We start from the raw sequence: 16,500 nt of genomic DNA on the forward strand, positions 1-16,500 counted from the left end.
AACTTTATTGGAAGACACACGCACATATATCAAGCATTCGAACCGGTCATGTGGAAAACCAAATACGTCTGCGCATCAAAGCAAACAAGGTACGAAACAAGCCTAATCGTACTGAACATCAACACGTGTGTAAGAACCCAGAAAATAACAAAAAACACACACGTTCCTACTTGCCAAAAACATACGCAACAGTCCCTTACAAACTAACGGCCGCTGGCGGGTTGCACCTGCCAGCTCAATGTAGGGAGTGTGGCTGCCAACCTTTGGCATATAAAGCCACTTGTTTGTTCGGACATCGGGACAAGTGCACTAGAGAAGTGATGGAGGCTTTTTTCATTGAAAAGGAGGAATAAAGGTGTGTAAGCAAGCCGTCCATGGCCCTTGGTGAAAAAGAAGTTCGGTACCTGGGTTCAGCGCTGCCATGTTAAAGTGATTGTTAGTTTGTTGGGGACTGTTGCGTATGTTTCTGGCAAGTAGGAACGTGTTTTTTGTTTGTTTTTCTGGGTTGTTACAGACGTGTTGATGTTGAATATGATTAGGCTTGTTTCGTACCTTGTTTGCTTTGATGCACAGACGCCTTGGTTTTTCACGTGACCGGGTCGAATGCTTGATATATGTGCGTGTATATTCCAATAAAATTTAGTTGCCAGTTCAGCGTGGTGTCGTCCCTTCCTCTGTCCTTGTCTATATTTGTGCGCTGTTTTTTACTTCCCAAGTTGGGATACTTCGACACGAAAATTTTGGTCTGTCTGTCTGCACGTTTGTCGACGATACCCCAAACGATACCTAAAACGGCCAACCACATCCGCAGAACTCACCAATATTGCTCAAGTATCAGCGTTTATGCTTGTGTGATTGTTAATTAAAAAGCAATCATTGCGCATATTTGAGGTGTCATAAGAACGCGTCGGTACTCTCTATGTGTGGCTTTACACTAAACAAACCATCATAAGTAATTTTAAGGACTGTAGCGTTTATCACGCTGCGCTGGCAATGCAACGCTATGCACAAAAAGGCAAGTGTTTCCAACGGTTTGCTAAGACGACACACGGTGGCGGCACCTGCCCGTCGCTTTGCGTTCTACACCTTATCGCCTGCGAGACAGGCGCGCACGCCGTTTTCGTTTTCGAAGATAACTGTCATATACCGCTCGTGTCTAACGTGCCACAATGGCCTCGTTCGCCTTCGCTACACGGGTTGAGACACTAACGCAGCGCCTCCAAAATACAAATCACCGATTTTATCGCAAAGAACATCAAATAAACGTTCTGTTCACTCTCTCCAGATGCAAGACTATCGTCTTTCGACAACATGAAGATACAGGGCCGCTTTTTTTTCTTCCGTGTCCTGGCGATGCGGAAAGCGCCGATGACGCGTACCTGCCGCCACGAATCAGAAGCATTGGCGAGTGCGCGGAAGGATGTGTAGATTCTCTCGGCCCTGACACATGTCCGCAAATAACTGCTGCGTTATTGGCTGCTCACGCACATACAAAAAGTCGCCAGGAACGCATTTTCACGTGTTTATGGTGCTGTTTTATGGGCAAGAGGGCATTCGGCATTGGATTGCGGCTTTCGGACGCAGAAGCTAAGCAATCGCACTTTACGCCAGTGTTACAGTGATTGCCATGATTTTTCTCGATTTATGTCCCTACGCCTTCAGCAAACGTTCCTATGCTTACACTTGGTCACCTCGCCGACATCCTGGACGCTACAATGAACATGAGGTTGTTCTTACTGATGAATGAATGGCGCGAAGCGCAAAGCCAGAAAATGTGGAGCAGGTGAAGGCACCGCGTACAATTATCACACGTGTGCTGTACATTATCACCTCCATTTACCTATTGATGGCACTGAAGTGGGATCATCGATGCCGAATGTTCGCTGTGCGCTCACCCTAACTATATGCATATTGGCTCTACGCAGGGCATCTGGCACCAATGAGCATTGAAAGCTTTTTACAGGACATTCAACCTCCTTTTGAATTTTTGGTAACATGACTCCTTGCTAATAAGAAACACTCAAACTTTAAGCTTTAATGTATCTCACTAATGCTCATTCGCTTTACAGAAACTGTGTTATCAGTGAGGCTACAGGCGTCCGCACCGGGATGAGGGGGGGGGGGAAGAGCGGCGCCCCCTGACTATTTGCGAAAGAAAGAGCAGTGAAAAACCTGCCCCATGCATTGATTTAGTGAGGCGAGGGGGGGGGAGGCTGTGACGAACATTTGCTGACATCCCTGACATGGAACCCTGCGCATGCCTAAGAACACAGCTACACCGAATCAATGCACGTAAAAACACAGCACTAAGTGTGTGCGCTCATGAACACTACTTACTTTGCCGTCAAACCGCACAATTGTATTCTCAGATTATATGTTTCTAAAAGCACCTGGCGGTGATTGCAGATTCCACTTCGGGATTCACTACCTGTCAACGCATAACCTCTTTGCAGGGCGTACTTCACTCCACGCAATGGATAGTAATCACTGGACATAGACGCAGCTCCTGAATGCACAATGGTATTTCCACAATGGTGGGTTTAATGACAAGCAAGTCGAGGTAAACTTGCGTTGATTTGATAACGAGGTCGCACGCGTTATTCGCGTCAAATGAGACCCGAACCACGGCAAGCATTCGCAATGGTCCAGGGCACGCCGTCCAGTTATCCCCATGGACAGGCGCGCTCCCCATGGACAGGCGCGCATGCGCCATTCTGCAAAACCGCGTGCGAACTTGTCAATGATGATGGATGTATGGCGAACACTACAAGATTATAAATGCATGTGGCTGTTCGGACCTCACTTGAGGCCGATAGTAGGCCTCCTTGCAAGAGCAAAGAAAGAAAGGTGCATGGGCTGTTCTGATAGCATAGCGACATGGCAAACGGTGCGTGGACACATGCCAGCGTTCCAACAGGGTGGTTTTAGAGACGTAATTGCAAGCCATATGGAGCTTAGCTAAGGCAAGACACCGAGATCACTTTCTTTTGGAGCATTTGGCGACGCTAAAAACACATCCGCTTACACGAACTAGATAGAAGAGCACAAAACGCCCTTTGATTCCAAAACGAGAGTCTAAAGGAGTTTCGCAGAGCGTACATTGCAAGGAGAGCGTTAGAGCTTTACAAAACTTTTGCGTCGTCAGCGTACCAAATCGATGCTTGAGGAACTGCGACGATCCGCAGCAGCGTATCGTTCCTTCCGCAAGGATGGCGATTCTGTCACCGACTACGTCCGCCTCCTCCATGTCTTGCGTGGTCAGGAGCATGGTGCACGTTCGCCGCATCTTTTGCAGCAGGTCCCAAACCTCGTTGCGACTCTGGGGGTCCAGGCCAGAGGTCGGCTCGTCCAGAATGAGCACCTGGAGAACGTGAAATGATGTCTCGGCGAACGGGCTATTAAGCGAGGTAAGGACTACAAAGCTCCGATTAAGGCAGGACTTAAAGCTAAATTTTAAGCCCTAAATTCTTTTAGGCCCCGTTCTAAGTCTCCTTCAAGCGACCTTGAGACAAATTAGCAGCGCTGTTATCCGGGTACTTCAAATTAAACATCCTGGCCTCCAAACGAGATCATGCGCGAATTGAGGTGAGAAAATTCTGGCACATAAAATGGCACCATGCAGATCTGAGCATCTAGTCAAATGTTTCTTACATCGAGGTCTTTGAACAGGATCCCTTTTACAGCAACTTACTAGTTATGCGAGTTAGCACCGAAATACGCTTAAAATATTGCTGCCGAGTTCATAATGTTTGTTTTTGTTGGCATATCACTGAAGCTGTAACGTCTTCTACTCGGTTCTTCAACTTCCAATCTTCAGTAGTGATATTGCAAAGGTAGAGATGACTGCATCACGCTGATACCGGGTTACCCGCAAGTAATGCTACCTCTGTTAGGTTTCACCACACTGCATGGTCATGCCACGTGTAGCCCTTTGGCAAGGATTGGCTGGGGTGCTGATAAAAAGGTTAACTTCAGGTAAGAAATTATTGTTTTCCAGCAATCATGACGTGGCGGGCTCATACGCTATAGGCAATTAAAAAAAAATTGGCCCCGTATCTGCATGTTTCGCTGCAAGTGTCGTCGAAAGACGATAGTATTGCGTGTGGAGACAGTGAAAAACACGTTTATTTGATGTTCTTCACGAGAAAATTGGTGGATTGTATTCTGGAAGCACTGCGTTAGAGAGTCTCAATCAATGCAGCGAAGGCGAACGAGCGATCGAGGCACGTAAGACATGAGTGCCATCTGGCAGTTATCTTCGAAAACAAAGGAAGGCTTGAACGCCCACGGAGAAAGTTGCGTGCCTGTCTCGGAAGCGACAAGGAGTAGAACGCGAAGCGACGGGCAGGCGCCACAATCGTGTCGTCTTAGCAAAGCGTTGTAAACACTTGCCTTTTTGAGCATCGCGTTGCACTGTCAGCGCAGCGTGATTAACGCTACGGTCCTTAAAATTACTTATGATGTGTGCCTTCTCCAGTGTAAAAACACACATAGAAAGTATTGAAGTGTGCTTGTGGTGCCTGAGTTATGCTCAATAATTCTTTTTCACTTGAGAATCGCACAAGTATGAGCGCCTAAACTTGAGCAATATTGGTGGGCGCTGCGGATGGGGTTGGCCGTTTGGCGTATCGTTTGATACGTTTAGAGGGACCGTTACCGCGGACAAACAGACAAATTTACAGACAGAGAGAAAGACAGACAGATCAAAATTTCGGCGCGCAAGGTCCTCAAGAAAAAATTGGCAGATCCCACGTACCTGGGAATCAACGTTATGCGAAGCATGCGGAGGAAAGGTGACCATGTCATGAAATGACGCTAATTACAAGTACAAATGTTGCACGCACAGACATATGTTGAAGAATTGCAGATGTTTATATAACCAGTTGTTTGCACTTGCACGACGATGTCCACTGGAACATGCGTATTAGCAACACCAGAAGCTGATATGAAGCGCTGATGCTCGCGAAGATGCTGGCTCAGGACACTGCTACAAAAATCAACTTCAGCGCATGGCATCTAACCACAATTGACGTTAACACGACGTGATGACTATATCAAAGGAGTACATATGTAATGTTTATAAAATTGCATAGGCAGCACTGCAACCACCATAAACGTTTCGCGAACATTACGTCTATTTGAAAATCAGTTCCGAGGATTGGCGTAGCTCTGTGGTAGAATGCTTGACTGCCACGCAGAATTCTTAAGTTCGATTCGTGCTGGGACTCTGAAACTTAATATTTGCATTCGTCTGGTGGTTGATTGATATGTGGGTTTAACGTCCCAAAACCACCATATGATTATGAGAGACGCCGTAGTGGAGGGCTCCGGAAATTTTGACCACCTGGGGTTCTTTGATGTGCATCCAATTCCGAGCACACGAGCCTACAACATTTCCGCCTCCATCGGCAGTGCAGCCGCATCAGCCGGGATACGATCCCGGGACCTGATTCGTCGGGGTGTCAACGCTGTTAGGTCAGGGTTTTCTTAAACATGACATTTAATCTATGCCTTCGTTGGATCGACGCTACTGATGTGGGGTATTTCTTAACGCTCGTGCGTTAAAATTGTCCACATGTGTTCTCGTCGTTCCTGTTTAGATACTAAGTGTCAATCACCTGTGGCACATACGCGCATATCAGTGGCACGACGTACGCGACGGGATTGTGACATTATGTCATGACCAGTGCGTCCTATTCGTCAAACCTTCGCACATTCCCGTGCTTATTTGGGTTCACGCCAAGTTATAGGGGTGACCACGAGGGCACCCATACATAAGCGGACAGATCGATAGATACGCTCAAAGTCTCCGAACTTCGCTGAGAAATGCTTCGCGTTTATAAGCTTCCACCTCACAGGGAGAGGAAGCAAAGTGTGCATATGGAATAGGGAACAGTTTTGTGTAGTGTGCTCTTGTGGACATGGGCTATAGGCTATTATATTCTGCTTTGGCAGTAGCCATTTCATGCTTATATCAATTCTTGATTTTAGAAGAGCCAGAAATGTTTCCTTCTTTCTCTGTTTCGCGCTGAAAATCAGCTTCCTGCAAGTAAGCGTGTGTCCACCCACCCATTGCGAGTTTAATTTTTTTTTTACCAGAAACGTTTTTTTTTCATATTTAGCCCTAACAGTCCACAAAAATTACGCCCATACGCTGGTAAATGCAAACTGCATTCTAGTCATCCTGGAACGACGGCGTCGATGAAGCAGTTTATTTGAATATATATTAAAATAACATAACAGGAGTTAGCAGGATATTATGGAAAGAGGATTGAAATACAAATTTACGAGCATAAATGCTACAATACTGATTCGAAGTAACTAAAGTATGAATATAAGAACATTGCTATGGTATATATCAATCAAGATGATGTGGTGAAGTAAGTGGTGAGAAACCAATCCGGGAAACAACTGATGGAACAGGCGTGGAAGCATCCGTTATGTACGTATGACGCGATCAACTTATACACTTACACTTGTCCAACGCCTATGACAAGCAGTGTGTTTAAGGAGTTGTTTGTTACTGTAGCCTCTTTACTGAGACTAATACACTCAGTACAGATTTCATGCAAGAAGTAAGGGTGCCGGAATGCCTTTTTCTGAGATCTATCTGCATGCGAGTCTGCGCTTAAGGGTCCTAGATAGATGAAAGTAATTCCGAAGAACATAAGCAGAATCCTCGCATAGGCAGCATCAGTACGAACGATGTCCGTACGGCACGTAAGGCCAGGTTCCCCGAGCGAAGTATCATGCTGCGATATATAGGCTTCATATTCCTTCCTAGCCTGTGCCTATGTGGTTTGAATTTTGTGCCACCTTTGCATCAGTTTAGAGCTACTTTCCTTGTAGCTCACGTTCATATATTCGTAGGATGCAAAAGAAATATTCATGTTTACTAATAGCGGCATTTGTCATTGAATACAGCGGTATTCGATTGAATGTAGCAGATTTGCTAAGCCTCGCGCACCTCTAGTAATTGTTGCTAAGAGGTTACTTGAGCTAGCGGTATAGTCCAGAACGAAAAAAAAAAAACGCGACCGATTTGTCAATGCTTGACAAACGTGGCCGGTATAACACGGAGAAAATTGGTGCGTATGTGGTCACTCTTCACGGTATTTTCTTTCATGGCATTTTTTTTACAAGGAACTATGAACTCTTTTGAGCTCGGGCAGGTTGTTCATGTGGCGATATTAACATGATTACAGTGAATTCTGGTGAGCGGGATTACATACTCACCTTGGGATCGGCGATGATTGCAATGGCTAGACAGAGCTTTCTCCTTACGGTCTTAGGCATCTTCCGCGGGAAACTATTCAAATGTGATGCGAAGTGAAGAGACCTCACCAGCAATTCCACTTGTTCTGCTATGGCGTCTGGGGCAACGCGTTGAACCTGAGAAAAAAATTACAATTTGTTGCTGCTTCATAGGAATGCTGAAGTAATCGCACTTATCTCAGTGAAAACATGCCGAATGGGACGGACGCTGAGAAACGACGCGTTGAAGGCCGTAAGTTAATTTCTTGGTCATGATGCATTGCTACTTTTTTACCAAGTGCGCTGCGAGAGAACAGGAGTACACGTCATTTGTTTTTGGGGAGACACAGGTCATTGGTTCCACTGCCATTGACGGAACGGTTTTTCTTGTGATCACGTGCATTTCTCGACGTCATTTCTGTCATGAAAATACGTCATTGAAGTCTTATTTGACCCCGGCATAAAACACTTTCGTGTTGAAAATTCCGCGTTACGTAGCCTGACAACTCGCTTCAACCATTTTTAACAAGGTCTAGAAAAAATCCCTGAAACACACGAAGAAGTGACCCATGGGCTTCATATTAAAGGCTTTGAGGAACATGGTCACAGCTACGGCGTACAGGAAAAAAAAAGATTCGTGCGTGCAGGTAGGCGTGTTACGGCAACGTTGTCGGGTCGTTCACCGATTCCTTGAGAAGTAGTTGTGTGGGCGAAACTGGAGTGTAGTATGCCATGAAATCATCTTTCGCGAATAATCAATACAGACGCCGGAAGGTAGGATGACGTCGAAGGAGACGCACAACAGGAGGTACTCACGAGGGCGAAGAAGTAAAGATGTTCGTAGAGGGTCATATCCTCGTACAGCATGTCATTTTGCGGACAAACGCGCACGTTTTCGAGCGAGTCATCGTGGTACTTGATCAGGTCGAATCCTTCGATGATAGCCGTGCCGTACGTTGGTCGCAAAAAACCTGGAAAGCCAATACACATGAAGTTGCAATAGTTCTTGCAACTACCATATATTAATGAGAGATGCCGTAGTAGATGGTTTCGGCAATTTCTACTACGTGGGTTTCTTCAATGTGCACCCAAATCTAAGCCCGCGGGCATATAGCACTTTCGCCTCCAGAGATAATGCTGCCGCCGCTGCCGAGATTCGATCCCGCGGCCTGCGAATCAGCAGCCGAGACCCTATGACATGTTTCCGGCAAAACCGCATAAAACACGCAAATAACCACGTGGATCTTCCCGTTAAGACCATGCACAGTTACTTAACAACTCATGTGACATGTTCCCGCCCAAACCACGAGTTATCAAGTACAAAAACATTTAGCAACACACAGTGACTTCTTGCAAACCCTAGCAAAAACTGCGGGATTCATTTTCGCGACCTGTGGGTTAGCAGCCGAGTGCCTTGGGCACTAGACGACCATGGTGGGTCGAAGTTGATGACATTGCGCAGCGTTTTTATTAAGATGATAACAAAGTAAAACACCAAAAGATTTTCTTCCTAAATTAAAATGATGAATAATTCACTTCATAGTTTTTTGTAGTTGACTTGGGCATTATGTGTTCATTAATGTACCAAGCATTAACACTTGGCGTGTTAAGGCTTTGCGTGTCATTTCTAAGGGGGTTCGTTAATACTGACCCCCTTAGCGTGGTAGTTTCAGGGAGGTTAGCTCATGCTAACCCACTTAAAACTAACACGCCAAGTATGACAAGGCGCCTTCGAGAAAGATAGGTCCTTCTATCGAAACATCAGCCAGACTGTCTGAAGCACATACACTGTTCGTCCTACTTATTCCACTTGTCTCGAGATTAAAATATCCGCAAGAAGAGGGAGAGCTCACCGGAGAGCATGTTGGAAATGGTAGTCTTGCCCGCACCATTGTGGCCCAAGAGTACGAAGATTTGTCCGTAGTAAAGCCGCATGTTGAGATGATCCACGGCAAACTTTTTGCGGTATATCTGTGAGGTGGACGTGGAAGTTTGTAGGAATAATTCTCGTACATTACGAAAAAGACTTAGGAAAATCCCGACGGTTACCAATTACCAGGTGATTCTCGAGTGATCTGTTATAATTGTTTATGGTTTGAATATTTTTAAACACCAGGTAACGCTATGCCCCACTGGAAGAGATTTGCAAGCGGTAGCAGACAGTATTTGCAAGCTTTCAGCCTGCATGGTATTGTTACATGCTGTTGAGACCAGAGGAGCTATTGCGCTTGTATTGTGTGGCACGGCTGAAGGCTGCGACATTATTGTCCAGCTTTCTCTTTGGACCAGGCGTGGATTATACCTACTTCTAGCGGTAACTGTCGTGCCCTATGCTCGTACCTAGAGTTTTGATAATTTTACACTGTTACATAACCACCACTACGACCGCCCTACAAGTACACACACGCGCACCGACACAGAGACACGGGGACACGTATGAAGACACGTGCACGCATACAATCAAAATGTGACAGGTGGCAAAAAGGTCATAAGCTATGCTCGCAATTTTCTTTTTGCCTTAACAGATTTACAGAAAATAGAGACGACATAAAGAAATGTAACGACATAAATAGTGACTACTAGACATGGAGAACTATACAAGCACGTGCAATGCGTTAACTTGCCGCAGTTCCAGAGGATTGCAGCGTTGTTCATGTAAAGTACTGTTTTGTTTTAATTTCAGCACCACACATTTTCAATAACCATGCCTGAAGAAACAAACAAATCATATTACAGCTATTGGCTTAACTGAAGCGAGCTATATCATGCTGAAACAATTTCTATTTATTGAGTTGAATTGAGTTTATTGCGCAACAAGGTTGTGAGGAGACAAGGCAAAAAAGCTGCACTGAGCAGCTTGAGGGGAACCTGGCCAGTTCAAAGCATGCCCTATACCTAATGCATGAGCAGAACAGCAAAAACAGTAAATAAACACTGTAAGAAATAGCGAAAAATAATATTGTGTAAACATTTGAAAAACAAAGAGAAAAATATACCCGTAGTGACGAAGACAGCAAAAAAAAACAAAAATAAAACAACAGATGAACCTATGGTAGCACAAGCAATCAAAAATATGCCACGTAGGTTTCTTAGCGATAGACTGGATGCACCAAGGCCATTTTCTTTGTGTAACCGATTTAAAATAGTCGGTAAACAAAATTGTAGCATTTGGTCACCATATACAGTTCTGTTTTTAAGGACAATCCAAGGTTCTATATGACGAAATTTATAAAAGCAATTATGTTGCTGTAAGGATGCCAAAAAGCGGCGATGGCGTAGTGGTTAGAGCATCCGCATCGCATGCAAAAGCTCGTCGGTTCGAATCCTGGTGCCGCGCAGTTCCCAACCGGATTTTAAAAAATCCGCGTGGTGATGGCACTGCATTAAAAGGCCTGGGGTGCGGCCTCACCGGTGACCACCTCTGCTAACGCACTCTCTCACCAGAGAAGGATTCGCCACCCTGATGCAGTATCTGGCCACTACCTTCCACATGCATACGTCAAATAACTCACGGCCCTCAGTCCCCAGCAGCTGCGAAGCAACTGACCACGGCGGCGGTCCGATCTGCAACGCAGCAGATGGTGCTAAGAATATCTGGATCCGGACAGGCCACTATTGGAACCTGAACCTGGCAACGTTTAATGCTATAATCTTTTCTAGTGAGGCAAGTCTAGCTGTACTGTTCGAGGAGCTAGTGTGTGTTAAATGGGATATAATAGGGCTCAGTGAGGTTAGGAGGACAGAGGAGTACTATATGGTGCAACAGAATGGCCACGTCCTTTGTTATCGGGGCCTGACTGACAGAAGAGAGCTTGTAGTGAAGTTCCAAATTCACAGAAACATAGCTGGAAACATATAGGAATACTATAGCATTAATGAAAGTGTGGTAGGTATCGTAATTAAACTCAATAAGAGATACATGTTCAAGGTTATACAGGCTTACGCGCCTACATCCAGCTATGATGATGCTTCAGTTGAAAGCTCCTATCAAGACGTGGAATCAGCAATTACTAAGGTAAAAACACAGTATACTATACTGACAGGAAACTTCAATGCAAAGGTAGGGAAGAAGCAGACTGAAGACCAGGCAGTAGGAGATTATGGCATCGGTACTAGAAATGCGAGAGGATAGCTACTAGTAGAATTCGCAGAACGCAATTGTTAACGGATTTTGAATACCTTCTACCGAAGACGAGAAAACCATAAGTGGACATGGAGGAGCCCTAATGGCGAAAATAAGAACGAAATAGACTTTATAATGACTGCACACCCCGGCATCGTGCAGGATGTGGAAGTGATAGGCAAGGTACGATGCACTGACCATAGAATGGTATGGACCCGAATTCACCTAGACTTCACGAAGGAAGGACAGAAACTGATACGCAAGAAGCCAATCAATGAGCTAGCACAAAGAGGGCAAATACAGGAATTCAGAGTCTCGCTTCAGAACAGGTACTCGGCTCTTGTTGAGGAAACCACCCTTAGGGTTGACACAATGAATGATAATCTGACGAGTATCATTACGGAGTGTACAGTGGAAGTCGGAGGCACGGTAGTTAGACAGGACACTTGCAAGCTTTCCCAAGAAACAAAGAATCTCATTAAGAAGCGTCGAAGCATGAAAGTCTCAAGTACAACAGACAACATAGAACTGGCAGAGCTTTCGAAGTTGATTAATAAGCGTAAGGTATCCGATGTGAGAAGGTATAGCATAGAGGGAATAGAACACGCTCTGAAAAATGGAGGGAGAGTCAATGCAGCGACAAGGAAACTTGAGATAAGCAAAAAGCGGATATATGCACTAAGGGCAAAGAAGACGAACTAACTACCCATATGGATAGAATAGTTGAAATAGCAGAGGAGTTTTGCAGAGACCTGTACAGTAGCCGGGACAACCACGACCTTGATACTATAAGAACTAGCAGTGACAGAGATAACACCCTGCCAGTAATGATAGAAGAAGTCAGAAAAGCCTTGGAGAGCATGCAAAGAGGCAAAGCTGCTGGGAAGGATCAGGTAACATCATATCTGCTGAAAGATGAAGGGTGAAGGACAGATTGTGTTAGAAAAACTAGCCACCCAGTTAGCGAGGTGTCTCCTGACAGGAAGAGTACCGGAGTCTTAGAAGAATGCTAACATCATCTTAATACATTGATTTGATTTGTGGGGTTTAACGTCCCAAAACCACCATTTGATTATGAGAGACGCCGTAGTGGAGGACTCCGGAAATTTCGACCACCTGGGGTTCTTTAACGTGCACCCAAATCTGAGTACACGGGCCTACAACATTTCCGCCTCCATCGGAAATGCAGCCACCACAGCCGGGATTTGAACCCGCGACCTGCGGGTCAGCAATCATCTTAATACATAAGAAAGGAGATGACAAGGACTTGAAGTATCACAGGCCAATCAGCTTGCTCTCCATAGTATACAAGCTATTTACAAAGGTAATTGCTAACAGAGTTAAGAAAACATTAGAATTGAATCAACCAAAAGAACAAGCAGGATTTCGAACAGGCTACTCAACAATCGACCACATTCATGCTATCAATCAGGTAATAGAGAAATGTTCAGAATATAGCCAACCACTATACATAGCCTTCATAGATTACGATAAGGTGTTTGATTCAGTAGAAATATCAGCATTCATGCAGACACTGCGGAATCAGGGCGTCGAAGTATATATAAACATCCTGGAAGAAATCGACAGGGGAACAACAGCTACCATAGTGCTTCATAAAGAAAACAACCGAATACCAATCAAGACGGGTGTAAGGCAGGGGGATACAATCACTCCAATGCTTTTTACCACGTGCTTACAGGAGGTTTTCAGAGGCGTAGACTAGGAACAGTTAGGGGTAAGAGTTGATGGAGAGTACATTAGTAACCTGTGCTTCGCCGATGACATAGCATTGCTGAGTAACTCAGGGGACGAATTGCAACTGATGATTATGGAGCTAGATAAGGAGAGAAGAATGGTGGGTCTTAAAATTATTCTGCAGAAAACGAAAGTAATGCACCATAACCTCGGAAGAGAGCAGCGCTTCGAGATAGGTAATAGTGCACTTCAAGTTGTAAAAGACTATGTTTACTTAGGGCAGGTAATAACCGCGGAGCCTAACCACAAGATTGAAGTAACTAGAATAATAAGAATAGGGTGGAGCACATTTGGCCAGCACTCTCAAATTACGACAGGTAGATTGCCTCTATCTCTCAAAAGTATATAACAGCTGTATTTGCTGTTTGCCGGTACTTAGCTACGGAGCAGAAACCTGGAGACGTACAAAGAGGGTTCAGCTTAAATGGAGGACGACGCAGCGAGCAATGAAAGAGAAAATGGTAGGTGTAACCTTAAGAGACCGGAAGAGAGCAGAGTTGATTCGGGAACAAACGGAGGTTAAGAATCTCATAGTTGAAACCAAGAAGTGGAAATGGACATGGGCTGGGTATGTAGCGTGTAGACAGGATAACCGCTGGTCATTAGGGGAACTGACTGGATTCCCAGAGAAGGCAAGCGGGTTAGGGGGAGACAGAAGGTTAGGTGGCCAGATGAGATCAGGAAGTTTGCGGGTATAAATTGGCAGCAGCAAGCACAGGACCGGGCTAACTGACGTAACATAGGAGAGGCCTTTGTCCTGCAGTAGATGTAGTCAGGCTGATGATGATGATAATGATGATGAAGGATGTCAGTTGTAATAGTCATCATTCTTAATTTTGCCTAGTCTATGCATACGACAAAGCCTACATGTGTACAAAGATTCATTTTTATGGTACTAAGCTTTGTGAACAAAGAAGCAGCGTGCCACACATATGGCACCCTGGAAACAAGGCGTATGGCTCTTTCTTGTAGTACCATGAGCTGTTAACTTTAACAGAAGAAGAACACACTACGAGTGGGGTGACAGAGCGAGAACTTGTAAAACTCGCTGGAATTCAAAAGAAAGACAACATAGAGAGAACAAATCGCGCCCAGGAAACCTTGCATAGGTCGATGGTTTCCAGCACGAGCAGCAGATGGCGTGGCTCTTCCTCGAAGTTCTCGTGGCCTTCATCCTGAGAGTGGCTGCTCTCCTGGCTACCCCCCGCTTTGATCTCCTCCTCAATCACGTTCCAGTAGCTCGCCTGTAGAAGGATGAGAGATGCCTTTAGGGAGGGGGGGGGGGGGCTCCATGATTACTGAAAAGCATCAGCATTTTTTGAAATATTTATTGAAGCGCAACACTATCTTTGGTCAATTAGACATTGCTCAGCCTTCGAAGACAATGCCAAAATTCAGTTATTTGCCTTCACAGCGGTGTTGCCACCATACACGATTCAAGCACACTTGCATACAGTATTTTAAGCGGTATTTAAAAGGTTCAGCATTTTTGTGGAATATTCCAAACTCTTTTGCAGAGCCGCGTTTGCACGCTATGTCCGGCTATATAACATTTGCTATACATAACAAGCTTCCTGGAACACGTATGTTCATACACAAAAATGCTCAGGATGCCTAAGCCTGCCCTTACAGGCTGTTCTTGCGACTTTCGTGATATATACTTTAATCAAGAATAGTATACAGGCACACATTGATCGTGGCATAAACGGCACTGCTCTAATTCAAGCGAGAACTCGATTTAACGAACAACTTTTCATTCCGCGATATGCAGCAACAGCGTTCTGTGCTGTCATGAAGCTGATTTAACGGTGCCAAATAGAGCAGCACTGTGCATATAGCTCCATTTTTTTTTTGTCTTCATAGATACCAATAAAAGCGCTTGGTTTTGTTCTTGATTGATTGATATGGGGGGTTTAATGTGCCAAAACCACCATATGATGAGAGACGCCGTAGTGAAGGGCTCCGGAAACGTCGACCTCCTGGGGTTCTTTAACGTGCACCCAAATCTGAGCACACGGGCCTACAACATTACCGCCTCCATCGGAATTGCAGCCGCCGCAGCCGGGATTTCATCCCGCGACCTGTGGGTCAGCAGTCGAGTGCCTTAGCCACTAGACCACCGCGGTGGGGCGTGGTTTTGTTCTCACTTCGACAAGACGCAGCATGAGATGCAATGTAACCGTAATTAAACACCTATGGGCCCCATAATAACAGCTGTAGCTTTTTATTGCGATAGCAATTACACGAACCTTTCCGGCGAAACTTTGTTGTCACCCTAATGTCCGGGTATGTATATGTATACACATATAAGGCACAAAAAAAATAAATAAGAAAAGTTTGAGGCACCTGTGATCCCTCTATCCACAGCCTATTGCTTTAGACAGCTCTGCCAATTACCACTCGTTATTTGGACTGCTAACTTTGAGCATTTACCAATGGCGGTACGCAGCTACCGAAGGCACTTCGGCGTGATGAGCACCCCTGGAGAGGTGGTACGAAAGGCCTGCTTCAAAACGATGCACCTAAAGTTTGTTTCAACTGCTCTTGAGTCGTGCACTCAAAAGTGGACCATTTCTTTACCCCTTCACGATGTCGAACACCTGGCAAGCAATGCTTCGAATGTCACACGCCGAAAGAGGCACTGAGTGGTCACTAAACACGCTGCACTGTTTAGCACGAAGGCGCTGACATAGTCAATGCTTGCAGCCCGCTGATCAAAAACGAAATGTAGCAACTGTATAGATCAGATGTCAGTTCTCGTTCGTCCTGCGGATACACGTGCGTTCTTTTCGAGCACAATTTTTTGTGTTCGAGTAACGTGATTCAAGTGTCTAGTTGTGACAACTGATTGTTTGCGCTCGTTCGGCGCGTTCTTCGCATTTGGGCGACACTAAAGTTGTTTCGCATTCAAGGTCTCAAATTCCCATTCATTGCTATTGCATGAAATGCTTTGCCCGTGTGGCGGAACTGGCCTTTTTTTTTCTAATGAAGCTGCACGTCTTGCCCATGCACAGAACGCTCGACACGGCAGTTGGTGGAATTCTCTCATGGGGGGCTGCAGCGGTTACTTCCCTTGTTTTGTTTAAGCAACTGATGACACTTGTCCATTCGCAAATTAATTGTTTTCCTTGTTCACACAATCACTGCGTTTTTCCCAATCGTCGTTGCATATAGGCCGTCCTTTATAGCTTCAGGTGGCTCGACTTGAATCGCCAGACGTGGGCATTCCCTGTGAGGGCCACCCTAGCTTACTTATTACGCTCTAACGCTTCAGTTGCCGGCATGTACAACGCCACGGCGACATTTTATAGATGTTGCGTTAGGTTTCCAAGACCCGAAAATAAGCCGCTTCAATTTCATGAACTTTC

The 16,500-nt window shown here is 45.3% G+C and overlaps 1 protein-coding gene across 1 annotated transcript in view; it reads right to left on the reverse strand.

Moving 5' to 3' along the window:
- The window catches only part of LOC119168395 (phospholipid-transporting ATPase ABCA3), a 70,053-nt gene that overhangs the window by 48,101 nt on the left and 5,452 nt on the right, over window positions 1-16,500 (reverse strand). Inside the window, exons 4-8 of the mRNA XM_075867867.1 lie at window positions 14,233-14,376; window positions 9,108-9,225; window positions 8,071-8,225; window positions 7,237-7,392; window positions 3,151-3,382 (exon numbers count right to left, since the gene is read on the reverse strand). Of these exons, the coding sequence (XP_075723982.1) occupies window positions 3,151-3,382; window positions 7,237-7,392; window positions 8,071-8,225; window positions 9,108-9,225; window positions 14,233-14,376 (805 nt within the window). The remainder of the gene's footprint in view (window positions 1-3,150; window positions 3,383-7,236; window positions 7,393-8,070; window positions 8,226-9,107; window positions 9,226-14,232; window positions 14,377-16,500) is intronic.

The sequence above is a fragment of the Rhipicephalus microplus genome, chromosome 6 (genome assembly GCF_043290135.1).
Source record: "Rhipicephalus microplus isolate Deutch F79 chromosome 6, USDA_Rmic, whole genome shotgun sequence".
NCBI lineage: Eukaryota > Metazoa > Arthropoda > Arachnida > Ixodida > Ixodidae > Rhipicephalus > Rhipicephalus microplus.